At 39.4% G+C, this 24143-nt stretch overlaps 1 protein-coding gene across 3 annotated transcripts in view; it reads left to right on the top strand.

Annotated features, from left to right (window-relative positions):
* FCHO2 (FCH and mu domain containing endocytic adaptor 2) overlaps positions 1-20490 on the top strand; it is a 124279-nt gene extending 103789 nt beyond the window's left edge. For all 3 annotated transcript variants that reach the window (XM_086699157.1, XM_086699150.1, XM_086699141.1), the window contains 4 exons: positions 12595-12794; positions 13733-13797; positions 17580-17744; positions 18066-20490. In XM_086699157.1, the coding sequence (XP_086555283.1) occupies positions 12595-12794; positions 13733-13797; positions 17580-17744; positions 18066-18088 (453 nt within the window). In that variant the 3' untranslated portion in view covers positions 18089-20490. The remainder of the gene's footprint in view (positions 1-12594; positions 12795-13732; positions 13798-17579; positions 17745-18065) is intronic.
* Positions 20491-24143: the final 3653 nt, after the last annotated feature.

The raw sequence follows: 24143 nt of genomic DNA, 5'->3' as shown, positions 1-24143 counted from the left end.
ATACACACACACGCACACCCCCCCCCCAGATTTTTAATATGTATATTAAAATAATTTATATATTATATATTAACTCCAGATTTTTTTTTCTTTAAAAGGGTGCCATTTTTATGATCCAGGGAACATAGGCTGAGCGATGTCATTTTTTGTGCTCTCCTGCCTTGCTGCAGCTTGTGGTATCTCCCAGAAGGAAGCTTATACACTTGTCTGGAGCCCTGATTTTTTCAACTGTTGCCTAGTGGGACACCTCTAGATTGCCTGGTCTGGTGGCCAGCAGGGCTCATGCTTGTGGTCTTGCAAGACCAGTTATATTTGCATTCTTTAAAAGCTGCTGCCTGATGGTTTGGCTTCCAGTCAGTCTCAGTCTAGGTGCTGACAGGTCTTGGCACACCCTCAACAATTGGGAGCTATTAAAGAATAGGCTTCTTTGGTAATCACAAAGTTTCAAAAGACAAGCAACAGCTAAGGCAAGGTTGAATGATAAAGGGTCATGTGCATGAGGCCACTCTTTCACGAGTGGGAGAGGTGGCTGTTTCATCTAATACATAGAAGCAAACAGGGTCAAACAAAATAAAGGAACAAAAGAATATGTTCCTAATCAAAGAACAAGATAAAACCTGACAAAAAAGCCTTAATGAAGTGGAGGTAAGTAATTTACCTGATAGAACATTCAAAGTAATGGTCATAAAGATGCTCATTCAACTCAGGATAACAATGGATGAACCCAGTGAGAACTTTAACAAAGAAACAGAAAATATAAGAAAGTATCAAATAGAAGTTACAGTGCCAAAGAATATAATATCTGGCTGAAAAACTAGTGATGTTCAACAGCAGGTTAGATGAAGCAGAAGAGATTGGTGAACTTGATGACAGAACAGTGTAACTCACCCAATCAGAGCTGCAAAAAGAATGAAAAAAGTGAGGAAAGCTCAAGGGACTTAAAGGGGCAACCTCAAGCAGACTAACTTTTGCATCAGGTGTTCCAGAAGGAGAGGATAGAGAAAAGCACAGACAACTTGAAGACCTAATAGCTGAAAACTTCCCTAACCTGGGGAAGGAAACAGACATCCAGATCCAGGAAGCCCAGACAGTTCCAAATTAGATGATCTTAATGAGACTTCTGCAAGACATAATTAAAATATCAAAAGTCAAAGGTAAAGAGGTCTTAAAAGTAGCAAGAGAAAAAGCACTTGTTATATATCTGCTGAGGCTATCAGATTTTTTTTGGCACAAACCTTGTAGGCCAGAAAGGGGAGATCAGGATACATTCAAAGTGCTCAAAGAAAACAATCTCCAACCAAGAATACTCTGCCCTGGAAAGTTTTCATTTAGAATTGAAGGAGAGAGAAAGAGTTTTCTGGAAAAGCAAAAACTAAACAAGTTTATTACAAATAAACCAGCCTCACAAGAAATGTTAAAGGAACTTTTTTAAGCTGTAAAGGGCACTAATTAAAAAAGTATAAATCTCACTGGTAAAGGTAAACATATGGTAAAGGTGGAATGGATTAATTACTCATAAAAGGTAGGATGAAGGTTAAAAGACAAGAGTAGTAAAATTAACTACAATAATCAGTTAAGGGATACGCTAGATAAAAAGATATAAAATGTGATCTCAGGGGCACCTGGGTGGCTCGGTTGAGCCTCTGACTTTGGCTTCAGGTCATGATCTCTGGTTTGTGGGTTCGAGCCCTGTGTCAGGCTCTGTGCTGACAGCTTGGAGACTGGAACCTGCTTTGGATATTCTCTCTCTCTCTCCTCTCTCTCTCTCTCTCTCTCTCTCTCCCCCTCTCTCCCTCTCTCTCCCCCCTCTCCCTCTCTCTCCCTCCTCTCCCTCTCTCTCCCTCTCCCTCTTCCCCCTGGCTCGTGCTTTCTCTCAAAAATAAACATTAAAATGATTGTTTTAATGTAACATTAAAAACATAAAATGTGCAGTGGAGGGAGACTAAAAATGATGTAGAGCTTTAGAATATGTTCAATTTTCAGTTCTCAACTTAAAATACTTATAAATATAGGTTGTTATATGTAAGCCTCATGGTAACTATAAAATAAAAATATATAGTAGATATATAAAAAATGAAAAGGAATTTAAGCATATCAGTAAATAATGTCATCAAACCACAAAGGAAGAGCATAGGTGGGGGAAAAAAAAAAAAAAAACAGGTGACCTACAAAAACAGCCAGAAAACAGTTAAGAAGATGCCAGTAAGTACATACCTGTCAACAATTAACTATGAATGGACTAAATTATCCAGTCAAAAGAGAATGGATGAGTGGGTTAAAAGTATCACCCATGTATAATGCTGTGCATAAGAGACTCACTTCATATAGAAGGACAGAGTTAATGGGGTGCCTGGGTGGCTCAGTCAGTTAAGCGTCCGACTTCGGCTCAGGTCATGATCTCACATTTCGTGAGTTCGAGCCCCGTATCGGGCTCTGTGCTGACAGCTCAGAGCCTGGAGCCTGCTTCGGTTTCTGTGTCTCCCCGTCTTTCTGCCCCTCCCCTGCTCATGCTCGGTCTCTCTCTCAAAAATAAATAAAACATTAAAAAAAAATTTTAAAAGGACAGAGTTAAAATGAAGGGATGGAAAAGGTACTCCTTACAAATAGAAATCAAAAGCTGGGGTAGGTTAGGGGTGCCTGAGTGGCCCAGTCGGTTAAGCATCCAACTTCGGCTCAGGTCATGATCTTGGGGTTTGTGCATTCGAGCCCCGTGTCCGGCTCTGGGCTGACAGCTCAGTGCCTGGACCCCGCTTCAGATTCTGTGTCTGCCACTGTCTGCCCCTCCATTGATTGCACTCTGTCTCTCGCATTGTCTCAAAAATAAATAAACGTTAAAAAAAAAAAAATCTGGGGTAGGTTAATAGACAAAATAGACTTTAAAATTAGAGGAATTAAGAGAAAAGGGCATTATATAGTGATAACGGTGTCACTCCACCAAGATGATGTCATATTTGTAAATATTTATGCACCCAACAGTGGAGCACCTAAATCTACCTTTTAAGAGACCTTAAAGGGAGAAATTGAGAGCAATACAAAAGGGGAATACCCTACTTACGTCATCTAGACAGACATCAATAAGAAAACGTTTTTCTTAAATGACATGATAGACCAGATGGACTTAAAAGATATATACAGAACATTCCATCCCAAAGCGGTATATACCTTCTTTTCAAGTGCACACGGGACATCTCTAGAGAAGATCATAGGTTAGGCCACAAAACAAGTATTAATAAATTTGAAAAGATAGAAATCCTGTTATGCATCTTTTCTGACCAAAATGATACGAAACTAGAAATCAATTATGGGAAGAAGACTGGAAAATTAAAAAATTTGTGGAAATTAAACAAGATGCTACTCAACCATTCGGTCAATGAATAAATCAAAAGAGAAATGAAAAGTTATCTTGAGACCAATGAAAATGGACATATGCCAAAATTACTGGATGTAGCAGAAACAGTGCTAAGAAGGATGTTCCTGTCAGTAAATGCCTACCCAGCAAACAAAAATCTCAAACTTCCTTTACACCTCGGAGAACTAAGAAAATGAAGAATAAAGCCACAGTTAGTGGAATGGACGAAGTAACCAAGAGCAGAAATCAAATACAAATTAAAAATACAATAGAAAAAACTAAGCTGGTTCTTTGAAAAGATAAATAAAATTGATAAACTTTTAATCAGATTCACCAAGAAAACAGCAGAGAGGGTGCAAATAAAGTCAGAAATAAGAGAGGAGACCTTACAACTGATACTATGCAAATACAAAGGATCATGAGAAACCACCACGAACAATTTTATGCCAACAGATTGAACAGCCTAGAAGAAATAAATTTTTAGAAACAGCCTTCTAAGACTGAATCCTGATAAAGTAGAAAATCTCAGTAGACCAGTTACTAGTAAAGAGACTGTATCAGTAATCAAAAACCTTCCAGGAACAGAAGTCCAGGACTACACTGTCTCACTGGTGAATTCTGCCCAATTTTCGGTGAAGAATTATTACCAATCTTTCTCAAACTTTTCTTTTTTTTTTTTTTTTGTATATGAAATTTATTGTCAAATTGGTTTCCATACAACACCCAGTGCTCATCCCAAAAGGTGCCCTCCTCAATACCCATCACCCACCCTCTCCTCCCTCCCACCCCCCATCAACCCTTAGTTTGTTCTCAGTTCTCAACAGTCTCTTATGCTTTGGCTCTCTCCCACTCTAACCTCTTTTTTTTTTTTCCTTCCCCTCCCCCATGGGTTCCTGTTAAGTTTCTCAGGATCCACATAAGAGTGAAACCATATGGTATCTGTCTTTCTCTGTATGGCTTATTTCACTTAGCATCACACTCTCCAGTTCCATCCACGTTGCTACAAAAGGCCATATTTCATTTTTTCTCATTGCCACGTAGTATTCCATTATGTATATAAACCACAATTTCTTTATCCATTCATCAGTTGATGGACATTTAGGCTCTTTCCATCATTTGGCTATTGTTGAGAGTGCTGCTATGAACATTGGGGTACAAGTGCCCCTATGCATCAGTACTCCTGTGTCCCTTGGATAAATTCCTAGCAGTGCTATTGCTGGGTCATAGGGTAGGTCTATTTTTAATTTTCTGAGGAACCTCCACACTGCTTTCCAGAGCGGCTGCACCAATTTGCATTCCCACCAACAGTGCAAGAGGGTTCCCGTTTCTCCACATCCTCTCCAGCATCTATAGTCTCCTGATTTGTTCATTTTGGCCACTCTGACTGGCGTGAGGTGATATCTGAGTGTGGTTTTGATTTGTATTTCCCTGATGAGGAGCGACGCTGAACATCTTTTCATGTGCCTGTTGGCCATCCGGATGTCTTCTTTAGAGAAGTGTCTATTCATGTTTTCGGCCCATTTCTTCACTGGGTTATTTGCTTTTCGGGTGTGGAGTTTGGTGAGCTCTTTATAGATTTTGGATACTAGCCCTTTGTCCGATATGTCATTTGCAAATATCTTTTCCCATTCCGTTGGTTGCCTTTTAGTTTTGTTGGTTGTTTCCTTTGCTGTGCAGAAGCTTTTTATCTTCATAAGGTCCCAGTAATTCACTTTTGCTTTTAATTCCCTTGCCTTTGGGGACGTGTCGAGTAAGAGATTGCTACGGCTGAGGTCAGAGAGGTCTTTTCCTGCTTTCTCCTCTAAGGTTTTGATGGTTTCCTGTCTCACATTCAGGTCCTTTATCCATTTTGAGTTTATTTTTGTGAATGGTGTGAGAAAGTGGTCTAGTTTCAACCTTCTGCATGTTGCTGTCCAGTTCTCCCAGCACCATTTGTTAAAGAGACTGTCTTTTTTCCATTGGATGTTCTTTCCTGCTTTGTCAAAGATGAGTTGGCCGTACGTTTGTGGGTCTAGTTCTGGGGTTTCTATTCTATTCCATTGGTCTATGTGTCTGTTTTTGTGCCAATACCATGCTGTCTTGATGATGACAGCTTTGTAGTAGAGGCTAAAGTCTGGGATTGTGATGCCTCCTGCTTTGGTCTTCTTCTTCAAAATTACTTTGGCTATTCGGGGCCTTTTGTGGTTCCATATGAATTTTAGGATTGCTTGTTCTAGTTTCGAGAAGAATGCTGGTGCAATTTTGATTGGGATTGTATTGAATGTGTAGATAGCTTTGGGTAGTATTGACATTTTGACAATATTTATTCTTCCAATCCATGAGCAGGGAATGTCTTTCCATTTCTATAAATCTTCTTCAATTACCTTCATAAGCTTTCTATAGTTTTCAGCATACAGATCCTTTACATCTTTGGTTAGATTTATTCCTAGGTATTTTATGCTTCTTGGTGCAATTGTGAATGGGATCAGTTTCTTTATTTGTCTTTCTGTTGCTTCATTGTTAGTGTATAAGAATGCAACTGATTTCTGTACATTGATTTTGTATCCTGCAACTTTGCTGAATTCATGTATCAGTTCTAGCAGACTTTTGGTGGAGTCTATCGGATTTTCCATGTATAATATCATGTCATCTGCAAAAAGCGAAAGCTTGACTTCATCTTTGCCAATTTTGATGCCTTTGATTTCCTTTTGTTGTCTGATTGCTGATGCTAGAACTTCCAGCACTATGTTAAACAACAGCGGTGAGAGTGGGCATCCCTGTCGTGTTCCTGATCTCAGGGAAAAAGCTCTCAGTTTTTCCCCGTTGAGGATGATGTTAGCTGTGGGCTTTTCATAAATGGCTTTTATGATCTTTAAGTATGTTCCTTCTATCCCGACTTTCTCAAGGGTTTTTATTAAGAAAGGGTGCTGGATTTTGTCAAAGGCCTTTTCTGCTTCGATTGACAGGATCATATGGTTTTTCTCTTTTTTTTTGTTAATGTGATGTATCACGTTGATTGATTTGCGAATGTTGAACCAGCCCTGCATCCCAGGAATGAATCCCACTTGATCATGGTGAATAATTCTTTTTATATGCCGTTGAATTCGATTTGCTAGTATCTGATTGAGAATTTTTGCATCCATATTCATCAGGGATATTGGCCTGTAGTTCTCTTTTTTTACTGGGTCTCTGTCTGGTTTAGGAATCAAAGTAATACTTGCTTCATAGAGTGAGTCTGGAAGTTTTCCTTCCCTTTCTATTTCTTGGAATAGCTTGAGAAGGATAGGTATTATCTCTGCTTTAAACGTCTGGTAGAACTCCCCTGGGAAGCCATCTGGTCCCGGACTCTTATTTGTTGGGAGATTTTTGATAACCGATTCAATTTCTTCGCTGGTTATGGGTCTGTTCAAGCTTTCTATTTCCTCCTGATTGAGTTTTGGAAGAGTGTGGGTGTTCAGGAATTTGTCCATTTCTTCCAGGTTGTCCAATTTGTTGGCATATAATTTTTCATAGTATTCCCTGATAATTGTTTGTATCTCTGAGGGATTGGTTGTAATCATTCCATTTTCATTCATGATTTTATCTATTTGGGTCATCTCCCTTTTCTTTTGGAGAAGCCTGGCTAGAGGTTTGTCAATTTTGTTTATTTTTTCAAAAAACCAACTCTTGGTTTCGTTGATCTGCTCTACAGTTTTTTTAGATTCTATATTGTTTATTTCTGCTCTGATCTTTATTATTTCTCTTCTTCTGCTGGGTTTAGGCTGCCTTTGCTGTTCTGCTTCTATTTCCTTTAGGTGTGCTGTTAGATTTTGTATTTGGGATTTTTCTTGTTTCTTGAGATAGGCCTGGATTGCAATGTATTTTCCTCTCAGGACTGCCTTCGCTGCGTCCCAAAGCGTTTGGATTGTTGTATTTTCATTTTCGTTTGTTTCCATATATTTTTTAATTTCTTCTCTAATTGCCTGGTTGACCCACTCATTCGTTAGTAGGGTGTTCTTTAACCTCCACGCTTTTGGAGGTTTTCCAGACTTTTTTCTGTGGTTGATTTCAAGCTTCATAGCATTGTGGTCTGAAAGTATGCATGGTATGATTTCAATTCTTGTAAACTTATGAAGGGCTGTTTTGTGACCCAGTATATGATCTATCTTGGAGAATGTTCCATGTGCACTCGAGAAGAAAGTATATTCTGTTGCTTTGGGATGCAGAGTTCTAAATATATCTGTCAAGTCCATCTGATCCAATGTCTCATTCAGGGCCCTTGTTTCTTTATTGACCGTGTGTCTAGATGATCTATCCATTTCTGTAAGTGGGGTGTTAAAGTCCCCTGCAATTACCACATTCTTATCAATAAGGTTGCTTATGTTTAGGAGTAATTGTTTTATATATTTGGGCGCTCCGGTATTCGGCGCATAGACATTTATAATTGTTAGCTCTTCCTGATGGATAGACCCTGTCACTATTATATAATGTCCTTCTTCATCTCTTGTTACAGCCTTTAATTTAAAGTCTAGTTTGTCTGATATAAGTATGCCTACTCCAGCTTTCTTTTGGCTTCCAGTAGCATGATAAATAGTTCTCCATCCCCTCACTCTCAATCTAAAGGTGTCCTCAGGTCTAAAACGAGTCTCTTGTAGACAGCAAATAGATGGGTCTTGTTTTTTTATCCATTCTGATACTCTATGTCTTTTGGTTGGCGCATTTAATCCATTTACATTCAGTGTTATTATAGAAAGGTATGGGTTTAGAGTCATTGTGATGTCTGTATGTTTTATGCTTGTAGTGATGTCTCTGGTACTTTGTCTCACAGGGTCCCCCTAAGGATCTCTTGTAGGGCTGGTTTAGTGGTGACAAATTCCTTCAGTTTTTGTTTGTTTGGGAAGACCTTTATCTCTCCTTCTATTCTAAATGACAGACTTGCTGGATAAAGGATTCTCGGCTGCATGTTTTTTCTGTCTAGCACACTGAAAATCTCGTGCCAATTCTTTCTGGCCTGCCAAGTTTCAAAAGAGAGATCAGTCAGGAGTCTTATAGGTCTCCCTTTATATGTGAGGGCACGTTTACCCCTTGCTGCTTTCAGAATTTTCTCTTTATCCTTGTATTTTGCCAGTTTCACTATGATATGTCGTGCAGAAGATCGATTCAAGTTACGTCTGAAGGGAGTTCTCTGTGCCTCTTGGATTTCAATGCCTTTTTCCTTCCCCACTTCAGGGAAGTTCTCAGCTATTATTTCTTCAAGTACCCCTTCAGCACCTTTCCCTCTCTCTTCCTCCTCTGGGATACCAATTATGCGTAGATTATTTCTTTTTAGTGTATCACTTAGTTCTCTAATTTTCCCCTCATACTCCTGGATTTTTTTATCTCTCTTTTTCTCAGCTTCCTCTTTTTCCATAACTTTATCTTCTAGTTCACCTATTCTCTCCTCTGCCTCTTCAATCCGAGCCGTGGTGGTTTCCATTTTGTTATGCATTTCGTTTAAAGCGTTTTTCAGCTCCCCGTGACTGTTCCTTAGTCCCTTGATCTCTGTAGCAAGAGATTCTCTGCTGTCAGCTATACTGTTTTCAAGCCCAGCGATTAATTTTATGACTATTATTCTAAATTCACTTTCTGTTATATTATTTAAATCCTTTTTGATCAGCTCATTAGCTGTTGTTATTTCCTGGAGATTCTTCTGAGGGGAATTCTTCCACTTGGTCATTTTGGATAGTCCCTGGCGTGGTGAGGACCTGCAGGGCACTTCCCCTGTGCTGTGGTGTATAACTGGAGTTGGTGGGCGGAGCCGCAGTCAGACCTGATGTCTGCCCCCAGCCCACCGCTGTGTCCACAGTCAGACTGGTGTGTGCCTTCTCTTCCCCTCTCCTAGGGGCGGGATTCACTGTGGGGTGGGGTGGCCTGTCTGGGCTACTTGCACACTGCCAGGCTTGTGATGCTGGGGATCTGGCGTCTTAGCTGGGGTGGGTAGGCAAGGTGCACGGGGGCAGGAGGGGCAGGCTTAGCTTGCTTCTCCTTAGGTGATCCACTTCAGGAGGGGCCCTGTGGCAGCAGGAGGGAGTCAGATCCGCTGCCGGAGGTTTGGCTCCGCAGAAGCGCAGAGTTGGGTGTTTGCCCGGAGCGAGCAAGTTCCCTGGCAGGAACTGGTTCTCTTTGGGATTTTGGCTGGGGGATGGGCGGGGGAGATGGCGCTGGCGAGCGCCTTTGTTCCCCACCAAACTGAGCTCTGTCGTCCGGGGGCTCAGCAGCTCTCCTTCCCTTTGTCCTCCAGCCTTCCCGCTTTCTGAGCAGAGCTGTTAACTTATGACCTCCCAGACGCTAAGTCGCGCTTGCTGTCGGAACACAGTCCGTCAGGCCCCTCCGCTTTTTGCAAGCCAGACTCGGGGGCTCTGCTTGGCCGGCGAGCCGCCCCTCCGCCCCGGCTCCCTCCCGCCAGTCCGTGGAGCGCGCACCGCCTCACCGCCCTTCCTACCCTCTTCCGTGGGCCTCTCGTCTGCGCTTGGCTCCGGCGACTCCGTTCTGCTAATCCTCTGGCGGTTTTCTGGGTTATTTAGGCAGGTGTAGGTGGAATCTAAGTGATCAGCAGGACGCGCGGTGAGCCCAGCGTCCTCCTACGCTGCCATCTTCTCTCAAACTTTCCAAAAAAAAAAAAAAAAATAGAAGAGGAGGCAGCAATTCCATCATGCTAAGTGAACTAAGACAGTGAAAGAGAAATACCGTATAATTCCACTTCTATGTGGAATCTAAAAAACAAAATGCCAAGCTCAGAGGCAACAGAGAACATACTGTTTCCAGATATAGGGTTTGGAGGGAGATAGACAAAGTGGGTGAAAGGATTCAAAAGTATAAACTTCCAGTAATAAGTCATGAGGATGGAAGATAGAGCATCATGACTAAGGTTAGTAAAACCATATTGCATATTTCAGAGGTGCTAAAAGAGTAAATCTCAATCCTCATCACGAGAAAAAGTAGTTGTGATTATTTTGCAGTATATAAAATATTGAACCTTTATGTAGTCCACCTGAAACTCATGTCAATTATACCGCAATAAAATTAAAAAAACATGTTAAACTATCCTTTCTTGTAATCACAATGAACACATAATAAAAACTAGGAAGAAACCTAACACTATTTCTAATGAGTTGAATATAGTTATAAAGGTATACTTTATTCAGATGAAGAGTCATATTGTAAAAAGCTTAGGTGTTTCTAAATTAACTTAGAAATTTAATGAGACCCTGATCAGAAATCCAGTGGAAGTGTGTATATATTGGTGTTTAGACAGTCATTTTCAAGTTTTCCGGAAGAATAAAGCTTGGAATAAAAATGTTTTAAATGGTAATGTGGAGTAATGTTTTAGTTTTAATGGGGTAAAGTCATGGATGAATATAAAGTGTGCAAGTGTGTGTATATATGTATATTTTTAATATGTATATGTTTTTACATATTTTGATCTTGAAGTGTCAAGACCTTTTTAAGTGTAATACAGAACCCAGAAGCCATGGTATGAGAGGGATATTTGACAATAAATAAATGTGTATAAATTCTTTGTTAAAACAAAGTCTTAAACAGAATTGGTATCTAATCTGAGGGAAAAGTTTTCATAATATAATAAGACCGACCAAAAGGCTTACTCTGAAGAGCTCTTTTAAATAAAAGATGGTTAACTCAAGAGATAGGTAACTTATGAAAGATGTTTCATGTCTATAGTAATCAGAGCAGTGGATACTAAGGTGACAATGAGATAGCAGTTTTAGCCCATCAGATTAACAAAAATGGGAAAGACTGTATTAAGAGAGCTGTGACCACTTGTTAGTAGGCATACAAATTAATCGAACTTCTTAGAAAGCAGTTCTGTTAGATTGTTGAATAGCTGTTGGATTAAACTGCTGAACAGTCAAACCTTTAATTCCACTTCAAGAAATCAGTTTGTCAAAAATAGCACACATGGGAGGAAAAAAAGAAGATAAGGTGCAAAGGATTTTCACTGCAGCACTGTATGGAAACCATGTGAGCACACATCTATAGAAGACCATGATTAAATGAATTACTACAGCCATTAGAAATAATTAGGGGCGCCTGGGTGGCTCAGTCGGTTAAGCGTCCGACTTCGGCTCAGGTCATGATCTCGCGGTCTGTGAGTTCAAGCCCCGCGTCAGGCTCTGTGCTGACTGCTCAGAGCCTGGAGCCTGTTTCGGATTCTGTGTCTCCCTCTCTCTCTGACCCTCCCCCGTTCATGCTCTGTCTCTCTCTGTCTCAAAAATAAACGTTAAAAAAAAATTTAAAAAAAAAAGAAATAATGAGATCTGTGCATGCGTGCCTACAGTGTTAACAGTGGGGAGTAAGAATGCTAAGGGATAAATTTCCTACTTCATATACTTAATGTATTATGTGAAATTTTAATAGAGTAATTGTATAAATATGGCTTACGTTTTTGGGAAATAAATAAGGAATAGAAAGTGGTGCGACTTAAGTAAGCTTAGAGTTTATTCCGGGTATTCATTATTCTTAATTCAGTAAACATTTATTATTCAGTGCTTGCTAATTGCCAGGAATAGCATGAGAGGTAGTATGTATGTATGTTTTGTTATCTCGAAAAAAGGCATAGTGTTCACAATAAGGAAAACTGAGGGGTTCCTGGGTGGCTCAGTTGGTTAAACAATAAGGAAAACTGGAAATGCAATGTTAGTGTACATTTAAACAGGGTGATCAGGGTAGGTCTCATTAAAAAGGAGTTAACTTGAGCAAGGATCTAAAGAATGGGAAGGAATTGCACCATTTACTAGGGGTCATGTGATTAAAATTAAACACTTGGAAGTACGGAAGTATTCTAATTCCAGACTTGCAGTATTGCCTGGTGACTTATCCTTTTTTTTTTTTTTAATTTAAATTCTTTTAATTCGTAAGGAATCTTAGAATTGAATTCTGTGTTGGATGTTGAAAGGGATTCTTAAGTTAACATGCATAAAGAAGAATCACCTGATGACCTATTTCTTTCTGGACCTAGCACCTAAGCAGTTGAGTCAGATTTTCTGCATTTGGACCTATAGGAATGTGTATTTTGCACAACTGTCATGGACATTTTGATGTGGGTAGTCCTAGATCCACACTGTGAGACTGGCTCTTACTCCTCGGAGATAAGCCTGCTTTCTTCTGCCTAACGATATTTCCATCATTATTTTTGATTCTGAGAACTCTTGTGTTCAAGCATACATGTCTTCAGCATGACTTGTTTACTTTTTGGGCAAAAACTAACTTTTTTCTTTTTCTCTTTAAAGGTATCATCAAATGGTATTCAGTCCACTCCTCTAAATCTTGCAACATATTGGAAGTGTAGTGCTGGCACCACAGATCTTAGAGTGGATTATAAGTACAACCCAGAAGCTATGGTGGCACCGAGCGTGCTTTCAAACATACAGGTGGTGGTACCAGTGGATGGAGGAGTCACGAATATGCAGTCCCTTCCCCCTGCAATATGGTAAATTTGAGTTTTCTGAATTCCTGCTAAATTTTGCTGTAAACTCCAACTCGTAGAACCCATTTTCAAAGTTGTAAGCTTGAAAAGTATTCGTGCATTTTACCATAATAACTGTGGTGTAAAAGATGCTGTTCATCTTACTAGTCAAATCACAATAGCCTCAATCCAAAAGTAAGTTTGCGTTCACCACCCAGGCTTGAATGACTCAGTACAACTTTACCTTTAGGTAAATCACTTAACCTCCATCAACTTTATTTTTCTAAAAAATAATACTTATTATTTTAGAGGGGTAAATATAGCATCTATCATCTCTGTAAGAACACCTGTCTTGGGGCGCCTGGGTGGCACAGTCGGTTAAGCGTCCGACTTCAGCCAGGTCACGATCTCGCGGTCCGTGAGTTCGAGCCCCGCGTCAGGCTCTGGGCTGATGGCTCAGAGCCTGGAGCCTGTTTCCGATTCTGTGTCTCCCTCTCTCTCTGCCCCTCCCCCGTTCATGCTCTGTCTCTCTCTGTCCCAAAAATAAAAAAAAAAAATAAACGTTGAAAAAAAAAAAAAAGAACACCTGTCTTAATAGTTTAGGAATTCTCATCTCTTAACTACCTCTCTTGTTCCCTGAATTAGTATAGACTAACACTCTAGATTCTTCACTGTTTAATAAAAGTTTGTTTTCCTTCAGTAATGAAGGTACTGAACCACATATATTTTCAGTGTTCCTTTTTCTGACTAGAAGAATTATGTAATTTAGTAAACTTCCATTAAGATATAGCATTATGTTTACTTACATCGTAAACACATTATCACCTGGTGATACTAGTGAAAGTAAATTTAGCCCTATAGTTGTTTTGGTAAAATACTTAAAATGTATTCATTTATTGACAGCCCATCCATTTTTAAGCCCCTATACTAGACACTTAATCAGAAGATATTTGTTCTTATAGGAATGCAGAACAAATGAAAGCCTTTTGGAAACTGTCTGGTATTTCAGAAAAATCAGAAAATGGAGGTAAGTGTGTGTGTATGCCTTTTTGTTTGTAATTCAGTGTCCATGAAAATTGATTTTTGAGGCATTTTTATGGACAGTTTTTTCCTAGATTTTCATGCCTTCAGTTCTAGAATTGACCACTAGATGGAAGTTAATACCTTAAATAAGAGTGGACCAGTTGACATTCAGAACCCATTTTTCCCCTCTAGAGTCAATATGCTTTCTCTGTAAGAAAAATGATTTGTTTTGCTCTAACTTTATAAATACTATGTAAATGCATACATTCACATGAGAATATTATTTGGTATTTTCAAGTGACCTGATAACTGAAACTGATTTAATAATACACCATTTAGCTCATTCTGTTCCTGGGGTCCTCCTGTCCTCCCAGAAATCATGTAGAAGCTTGCAGGCTTTCAAAAGCCCCTTTGTTTGCCTACTTCACTTTCCAAGAGAACTTTTCCTGGTCATTTCTCCTTAGTAAAACTAACCATCAACAGCCTTTACTTCTCTGCTAATTATTTTAAGAAGAAACAAGTTAATTGCTTACTCCCACCAAGTCTGTATCTGTTTGTGCTCACAAGGCATAGGAAAAATCTCTGTTGGCTGGTCTCTGTCTTGTCTTCCCTAACTCAGTTTAGAATGTAATTTCCAGGACAGTCAAGTCTTTAACATTAATTATTCCTATTTTCTCTTAAGAGAATTCTCCTGGGGCACCTGGGGTGCTCAGTCGGTTGAGCGTCTGACTTCAGCTCAGGTTATGATCTCGCAGTCTGAGTTTGAGCCCCGCATCGGACTCTGTGCTGACAGCTCAGAGCCTGGAGCCTGCTTCGGATTCTGTGTCTCCCTCGCTCTCTGCCCCTCCCCCGCTCATGCTTTTTCTCTCTCTCTCTCTGTCAAAAATAAACATTAAAAAAAATTTAAAAAAAAATAAGAGAATTCTCTTGCTCTTTTTTGGATGCTTACTTAACCTCCAATAACTTTTCCTATTACTAAGTAGGACTTTTTTTTTTTTTTTAGCTTTTCAAATTTTGCTTAGCTTTTTCTCTTTGAACACTTTAAGCATAATGTGATCAAAGCATAAATCATATCCCTGGTTTTTCTCCTATGTATTTCTGTATCAAGTAGCAGGAATATATCTATAGTGGCTATTTATACATGTCATGCTGAATCACTCTTTTACTAGAGAACCACCTATTTGGTGAAATAACCAAGCTGATCTACAGTTCCTTTGTTGTCTGTTTTCATGTGCCAGAGGTGCTGACTTCTGCTTGAGCTGTATCGCTTCTGGGGGGACAAAACTGAAATTCCTAGTTAAATCTGGAAGTAAACCAGAAATCCTGTTTGAATTGAGGGCTTACGTAACCAGCTAGCAGGAAAATGAGAATACATATTTCCCCCTTCTTAATGAAACTATACTATTGTAAGTACTAATAAGGGAAATTGTTTCCTCAAAAACAGGGCACAAATTTTCTAATCAGATAGATGAATACTTTTCCTCTGCTGTTCAGGAATCAGGATATCTATGTGAGGAAATGGAAAAATACTATAAATGTTCTGATTTGGTTAACCTTTAAAAAGAAATGTGCAAATTAGGATACTGTACAATAGAAATTGTTTCTGCTCTGGCTTTATGCCCAGAAGAGGGACAGGAAATAATTTTCAAGTTTAAGATTTGCCAAGGTGGCTGCTCTTGGCCTGTAGAACTTGCACAGAATTGAATTGCCTATCAAGAGAATTGTGCAAGTCTAAGGAGGACTTGGGCTTGGACGGTGGTTAAGAATTAGGCAGCATTTCATCCTCCCAGCCGATCTGTGCCATGAGGCACAGTGGTGCAGGATGGATCAGGGTTATGCTGTGCTGTTCTACTTCTGTGTATCCTAGAATATTGCTCCTGCTACCTAGCGGTTGTCTGTTTTCCTTGACTGGAAACCTGGGCACACTCTGAGACTCCTCCGCCTTTCCCCCTCTCGATTCCAACTCTGAAATATTTTTCAAATGCATTTTCTTCTTTCCTTTCCCTTAGCCTGATTGAGATCCACTTCAACTGTCACCTAGAATCCTACACTATTTTATTGACTTTCAGTTGGTTTCCCTACCTGGCACCTTGTACCTCTGTCCCCTTTTAAGACCCTAATCTGAATTGTTTTTGTCTTCTTTATCTTTAGTGACTTCCTGTGATTATTTTTTATCGTGGCATGTAAAGATATTTGGAGCTTGTTCCTTCCTACCATTCTAGTCTTCTGCCCCTCTTGTATCCTATCCTCTAGGTTTTCTGATACGCATGCAGTTCCCTTAAAGGCACTGTATTCTCTCCCCTCTCTACCTGTAGTTACCCCTGCCTGCAATTCACACTGTCCTCTCCACCATCATTTTATGTGCTTTTGTGCCCATAGCAATTCAGAGCACCTTTGGAGCATTTATCATATTCATCACAATTTTTTGCTTTACAGTTTCTGGCATACTGTTAGACTGAGGTATGTAGAATAAATGGTTAGACTGAAAAGAAGACATCTCAAATATCTAGTTGACCCTTGAACAATGCAGGGGTTAGAAGTGCCAAACCCCCGCACACCACTCACCCTGGTGGACCTGTGTAGTCAAAAATCCATGTATAACTTTGCCCCCCCCCCAAACTTAATTACTAACAGCCTACTGTTACCCAGAAGCTCTACCGGTAACATAAACAGTCAATGAACAGGTATTTTGTAGGTTTCATGTGTTATGTACTGTACTGTTAAAATAAGCTAGATAAAAGGAAATAAAATCAGAAAAGACAGAAAATACACTTAAGAGCACTGCACCGAATGAAAAAAGTCTCTGTTTAAGTGAACCCACAGAGTTCAAACCCATGTTGCTCAAAGGTCAGCTGTATTTGGCATGATAGGCAAGTTAAATTTTAAGAAGGGGAATAGAGGGGCGCCTGGGTGGCGCAGTCGGTTAAGCGTCCGGCTTCAGCCAGGTCACGATCTCATGGACCGTGAGTTCGAGCCCCGCGTCGGGCTCTGGGCTGATGGCTCGGAGCCTGGAGCCTGTTTCTGATTCTGTGTCTCCCTCTCTCTCTGCCCCTCCCCCGTTCATGCTCTGTCTCTCTCTGTCCCAAAAATAAATAAAAATGTTGAAAAAAAAATTAAAAAAAAAAAAAGGGGAATAGAAAATAATAATATTGATACAGCTTTCCTAATCTTAGCTGTCTTTCCTTCTTTACTTCTCCTATCCCTGTAATATGGTAGTTGACTGTCATCATTGTTTTTGGACTTTATTCCTACTCGCACTACTCCTCTAAGCGCTTTCCTCTGAACTGCCCACATTGACTTTTTTTTTTTTTTTTACTTCAACATGTGTCTGTATCATGTTGAATCTCAATACAGATCTACAGGGGTGTTTTAAGTCAAAGAAAAGCAAGGATTAAGAGTACTTTTAATTCACTGGTGCCTAGGTGGCTCAGTTAAGCATCCCACTTTGGCTCAGGTCATGATCTTACAGTTGGTGAGATTGAGTCCTACATTGGGCTCTATGCTGACAACTCAGAACCTGGAGCCTGCTTTGGATTCCGTCTCCCTCTCTCCTGCCCCTCCCCACTCATCCTCTGTCTCTCTCAAAAATAAACAAACATTAAAAAAATCAATTAAAAAAAGACGACTTAATTCAGATTCTTTGAATCAAGTCTGATTTGGACACAGGACATTGATGTGTTTACTATATACATTTTATGCATTTGGCATAGAACATAGTTTATCTTATTTGTTTTTTCTGTTAATTTTATGTTGCCCTGGGTAAGTTCTTTATTCTTTTCCTTGTAGGTTCTGGGTCCCTCAGAGCAAAATTTGATCTTTCAGAAGGACCTAGTAAACCCACAACACTTGCAGTGCAGTTCCTCAGCGAGGGAAGTACCCTTTCGGGAGTAGATATTGAACTTGTAGGCACTGGCTATAGGCTTTCCTTAGTAAAGAAGCGGTTTGCCACTGGTAAGTTGAGAGATTTTGTTTTTAGTGTACATGGGAACATTCTAACAGTGTGCTACTAAGCAACTATTTTATAAACTGTCAAGCAGTTTATCATCTAGTCATGGAAAATTTCTTCTTCGACCTTTGGTACAAAGTGCCAGGTAGAGACACACCTGGGAGAGAATAACTGTGGTCAGTATACATGGACACCTGTGATCGGATTCTCATGTATCATAAACAGCAGATGGGAACTAGGGTTCTGTGTCTGTAACCACAGTGAAAATGTCGTCCTTTGAGTTCATTTGAAATTGTAATTGCATGGGTCTGCTTGGTGTTTTTCAGGACGATACCTGGCAGATTGCTGATGGACCTGGGAAACGGGTTGGCTCGAGACAGAAGCACAAGTCTGACATCCTGCATTGTCTGTTCTTTCCAACACGATTCTAGCTTCTATTAGGTCCTTTGAACGTACACACATTCGAGAACTGATTACAAACATTAAATTGCACTTTTGAAGTGAGTCATCAAAAGCAATAGCACTGAAATGATTTTCATCGCTGTTAATGATCAACTGCAATATTCCAGAAGCACATTTGTACAGATTCTCAGTAAAATGAAGTTTTCCTAGGCTGAAATTTCATATTGTCTTCAATGTCTATGTTGAGTTATATAGTGTATTATCAGACCTAAAATTTCAGGAGAGCAAGCACCAAATAATTCAGCTTTCCATAAATTTTTAGAGTCAGAGATAGGTTTGAAATTTCCTAAGCTTGAGATTGAATGGAGACAGACAGAACGTGAATTCTAAGTTTTGGATAACGTTAATTCTGAACACTCAATCAAATTGAGTTATGTGCCATAAAGTAATCAGACCAGAGTCCAAGGTGTACACAAAAAATGTATAATTTGAATCTCATAGAAACATTAATAAAGTGTAAATGGTGTTTTATATGATTTTTTTAATTCTCAAGTGCAATGTGTTTTAAAATAAGCTTGCAAAAGACAGCAGAGAAATTTACTTCTGCAGTTAGTTAACTTTATAGAATTTGTGATTGTTTTTAAGAATTAATGCTGTAGATTTAATTTATTTTTATATGGATTACATAATGTGTGCCTTTTAAAACAATAACAAAAGCCAGAAATGTGCCTATCCAGGTTTGTGTTCGTTAATGTGCCTCACTTTTTTTCCCTTCACAGTCTGGCTCTTCTATTCAGTGTTAGAGTGGTCAAGCATTTTTACAAGATAATTGCCGTTTTGTAAATATCTTGACCTCAATTGGGAAGGGAATTCAGAGTAACTAAAGGTTAATTTGTACCTAAAAATCCTGGCTCACTTCTTTAGTGATACACTGTAGCCGATAGAAAGAGAAATACACCTAATCGCCTATGTTTACAGGGGAAGAAAAGTTACCTTCAGATATTCCACCTAAGTATGTAAATCATAAAACCAATATGAAAAACTAAAGGTAACTTGGTAACTGCTATTTTAATCCTCAATTTGACACTTCCTTTCATTCTGTTTATCATTGGAAATTTATACATTTAATGAATGTGTTGGGGGCATGAGTTTTGTATTTCGCGAGGAACACATTTTAGAGAAGATTAGTTTTGGCATTGGAGAAGTACTGCCGTTTGTTTTCATTTCAACAATTGGGACAGTTACCAATTTGTATGTTATTGGTTAATTGCCAACTGCTAGAAATTGGGAGAGGATTTGAAGTGATGGATTGGGTTAAGCATTTCTTGAACTACTAATATTAAATAGTAAAAAAACCTAACTTTATAGGGAATCCTAATTGAAGGACTTAAAATGTTTTGGACAGTTTCATAATTTACAAGTGGGAATTTTATTTATAAATACCAATGTCCTGCCTTTTATGTAGAAGTGATAAATTGTTATATATGATAATTTATATAAAACCACTAATTATTCTGTTAAGCTTTACAGAACATTAAAACCCCTACTACTAGACATTTATGTAACATCTTGTTCTACTAAATACAGCAGAAAATCTACTTATTAGCAATACATAGAACACAGTATGTGCTTTTTAAGTATATTCAGTATTAGCCCAATTCAACATTTAGATTTGACTAAAGCAGCATATTAAGACAATTTGCTGAAATGTTCATCTTTACTAAATAGCAAAATGGGAATTTCTAACTCTTATGTTGTGCTCTTTTAAATGCCAATTACAATCCCTTACTGGAATCTTAAATGTAACTGCTTTGCAATCACACTGCTTTCTGTGGGCAGTTAATACTTTATTACTGGACTTCAGACACAGTTACACTCACCAGGTTTCGAATCAAGTATTACCTAAAACATGTACAGATTAGTAAAATGGTTAAACTTCTGCACTTTCTGATTACCACAGTCTTCATGCCAAGTGTCGATACCTACATTTGTATTAGGCGCAGGCTACAATTTTGAAGCCATATGAGTTTATATTGATTTTTTTTTTCATTTAAAAATCCACTAATGGTGTAAAAAAGACCAGTAGATTTTCAATGGGAAATGTATTTAGCAAGCTGGTTCTTGCTGCTGTATAGTGATAAACTTTGTAGCTGCCTCTTTAACCAAGAATTTGTAAACAAAGAACTCTAACAAATGTGAGTTTTTAAGAAATGTTATTTACTACTTTGAGTTGTAATTAGAACAATGCAAATCTATCTTACACAATTTTGTAAATATTTTTGATTTTTTCATAAAATGTAAATTTTACATAAAAGTTGTGCCCTTAATAAACATGTAATATATAATTTATCAGTTGGTTTATGTGTCTTTGTACCCCTATTGATAGTAATAGCTATGGTTAGGACAATGCGGGGCAGGTGAGGAGTAATTGGTTTTGAACATGGTATCACCATTTTGACAGGCATACAGATTGCTCTGTTAATTTAGTTCAACTGGTTATATAGGAAAACTTCATTTACATTATAACCCCGAGATGCAGAAATTTTTTGAAAGTGATTTTTAAACATATTTAAATACATTTTCTCACGTATAGTTTCTAAATATATTTAAATTGATGTCAAGCTCTACCAAAGACTTTCCTCCAGATAGCTGCTTAGCAACCCTACTCTTCATCTGTTGCTGGTATTGGTCAGAACAAGTGGGTTTTTTGGCCTTTTCCTTATGCTACAGTATGGCTGTTGCAGGTCCAGAATGTATGTTTACATCCAAAGCTGGGAAGGGGCAGTTCCTCGTTTATCTGTCCTTTCTGTCAGGAGAGTAAAAGCTTTTCCAGAAGCTTTCACCACATTTGTGCTTCTATCCTGTCTTCCAGAATTGTGTGTGAGAAGCAAACAAAGCAAGTAGCCTTTATAATAGAAGTGGCCAAAGGAGAAGAGGCTGGCAATGGCTGAAGGTGAGCTGGCCAGTAAGTCAGCCACAGATTTTTCTGACTGATACAGACAGACCCCAACCCCCCCCCCCCGCCCACCCCTTTTTAAAAATAAATTCAGCAGTGAGCAGGGAAAACTTGAAAATCTTTTGTTTTTATCTTTAGTAAGAGTGTATCAGTATAACCTTTGTATTGAGTACTTTGAAACCAAAGCCTTTAACACTGTATGTTCACTAAACTGGAATTAAAAGAAACCAAAGCCTTAAAAAAAAAAAAAAAAAAATCTGGAGAGGACCCAAGATGGTGGAACAGCATGGAAGTTTTTTGTGTGTCTTGCACCCATGAAATACAGCCAGCCCAACACTAAACCATCCTGCACACCTAGAAAACTGATGTGAGGATTAACACAACAATCTGCACAATGTGAACCACAGAATTCAGCAGGTACACGGCGGAGAGGTGAACTTGGGGAGAGAGAAGCAGTGGAGGACAGGGAGCTGCTTTTGCGTCAGGAGAGAGGATGGAGATGGGGGGGGGAGATTATAGGAAAAGCACCCCTCCCCAAAAGCAGCTGGAGAGACGGGAAAACTGGAAACAGCCGCAGGGACTAAACTAAAAAGGGAGAAAGGAGAGGGCTTAAATTCCATTACGACCGTAAATGGGGAGCGCAGAGTCGGAAACGCCACAGCTTGATACCTGGCGGTGCCCTGGTGAGAAGGGCAAATCTCCAGGAGCAGAGCGGGATCCGGAAGGTTCTTGGGCCACATGGGGAGAAGCAGTTCCATTGCTGGGAGGACATTTGGTAGAGGCTGTGAGGCCACCTGTGCCCAGCACACCCCAGAGAATGGCCACATTCGCTGGTGCTGGATCGAGGCCATTGGGGGTGAAGCTTAGTGCCAGATGTGTTGTGATTTTCCATAATCCCTGAAACGCTGCTTGCGAACTTTTTCTGGGGCAGGCTGGTACCTGCCTGCAGTCTCCAGGCATCGGCAGCAGCACGGTCCCACAAACGTTCCTGGGTGCAGCCAGCTTTCAGCCGTTGCTCCGTGAGACCCTCAGCAGAGGGGCAGAACGGGTCAAAGCCCCAGTCCCTCAGAAGGGGGGGGGGGGGCAGGGAAAACAGTCACATCTGAGACAAAACTCGGGAGAGAGGTACTGCCTGGGGTTTGGTCAGGGACAGTGTGGAAGCAGGCAGTGGACAGAAGCTGAAGACGAAGAATGGGTGCGTGATTGCTGATCAGGGAGAACAGAGTTCCGGTACTAGAGACTGGGTAGCTGGGTGACTCCATTTTCACCGTTCCCACGCATGCGCTCATGCACCTACGAACGCACCAACAATCCCCCCCAGTAGGCTTAGCAGTGCCATCTAGTGGAGAATGGAACCATTACACTAAACCCTATCCAACGGGGCCAACCTCACTCTTCAAGAACACAAGTCTCACCGCCTTAGTTTATGGACTATAAAGCACTTCATAGTTTGACTTCCAGGGGAAAATGAAGTAATTTCAGTAGTATTTCAGTCTGTTAACCAGCCCAACTATTCAATTTTCTTTTTTTTTCTCCTCTCTTTTTCTTACAGAAAGAGAAAAAATTCATTTTTATTTTCAATTTTTATTAAAATATTTTTTCTACTATACTTTTTACTTTTGGGTAAATCTTTTAAAATTCTATTTTACTTCCATCATTTCATTTTAGTCTACTTCAGTGTATTCATTTTTTCAAATTTTCAAACGATTTCCTTTTTTTTTTTCTTTTTCTCCCCTTTTTTCTCTAATCTATCAAGCCACTTTCAACATCCAGACCAAAACACACCTAGGATCTAGCATCATTTATTGTGTGTGTGTGTGTGTGTAATTTTTTAATTTTAAGATTTTAAATTTTTATTTATTTTAATTTTTCTACCTCATTAATTCCTTCTCTCCCTTCAAAATGATAAAACAAAGGAATTCACCCCAAAAGAAAGAGCAGGAAGAAACGACAGCCAGGGACTTAACCAACACAGATACAAGTGAGATACCTGAACCAGAATTTAGAATCACGATAATAAGAATACTAGCTTGAGTTGAAAACAAATTAGAATCCCTTTCTGTGGAGATAAAAGAAGCAAAAGCTAGCCTGGGTGAAATAAAAAATGCTATAACTGAGCTGCAATCATGGATGGATGCTGTGGTGGCAAGGATGGATGAGGCAGAACAGATAATCAGCGATATAGAGGACCAACAGAGAATAATGAAGCAGAAAAAAAGAGGGAGATCAAGGCAAAAGAGTACGATTTAAGAATGAGAGAAATCAGTGACTCATTAAAAAGGAACATCAGAATCATAAGGGTCCCAGAAGAGGAAGAGAGAGAAATAGGGGTAGAAGGGTTATGTGAGCATATCATAGCGGAAAACTTTCTTAACCTGGGGAAAGACACAGACATCAAAATCCAGGAAGCAGAGAGGACTCCCATTAGAGTCAACAAAAACCTACCATCAACAAGGCATATCATAGTCAAATTCCCAAAACACTCAGGCAAGGAGAGAATCCTGAAAGCAGCAAGGGAAAAAAAGTCCTTAACCTACAAGGGAAAACAGATCAGGTTTGCAGCAGACCTATCCACAGAAACGTGGCAGGCCAGAAAGGAGTGGCAGGGTATATTCAATGTGCTGAATCAGAGAAATATACAGCCAAGAATTCTTTATCCAGCAAGGCTGTCATTCAAAATAGAAGGAGAGATAAAAAGTTTTCCCCAAATTAAAGGAGTTTGTGACCACTAAACCAGCCGTGCAAGAAATTTTAAGGGGGACTGAGGGGAGAAAAGATGAAAATAGAAATAAATAAACAAATACCAAAAGTAACAAAAATTATAAAGGACCAGAGAACACTACCAGAAACTCCAACTCTACAAGCAGCAGAATGGCAATAAATTCCTATCTGTCAGTACTCACTCTAAACGTCAATGGACTCAATGTTCCAATCAAAAGACATAGGGTAACAGAATAGATAAGAAAACAAGATCCATCTATATGCTGTTTACAAGAGACCCACTTTAGACCTAAAGACACCTTCAGATTGAAAATAAGGGGATGGA

This window comes from Puma concolor, chromosome A1 (assembly GCF_028749965.1).
Source record: "Puma concolor isolate L17-30 chromosome A1, mPumCon1.1.hap2, whole genome shotgun sequence".
Taxonomy (NCBI): domain Eukaryota; kingdom Metazoa; phylum Chordata; class Mammalia; order Carnivora; family Felidae; genus Puma; species Puma concolor.
The sequence above is the reverse complement of the archived record's forward strand: the minus strand, read 5'-3'. Positions and strand labels throughout refer to the sequence as shown.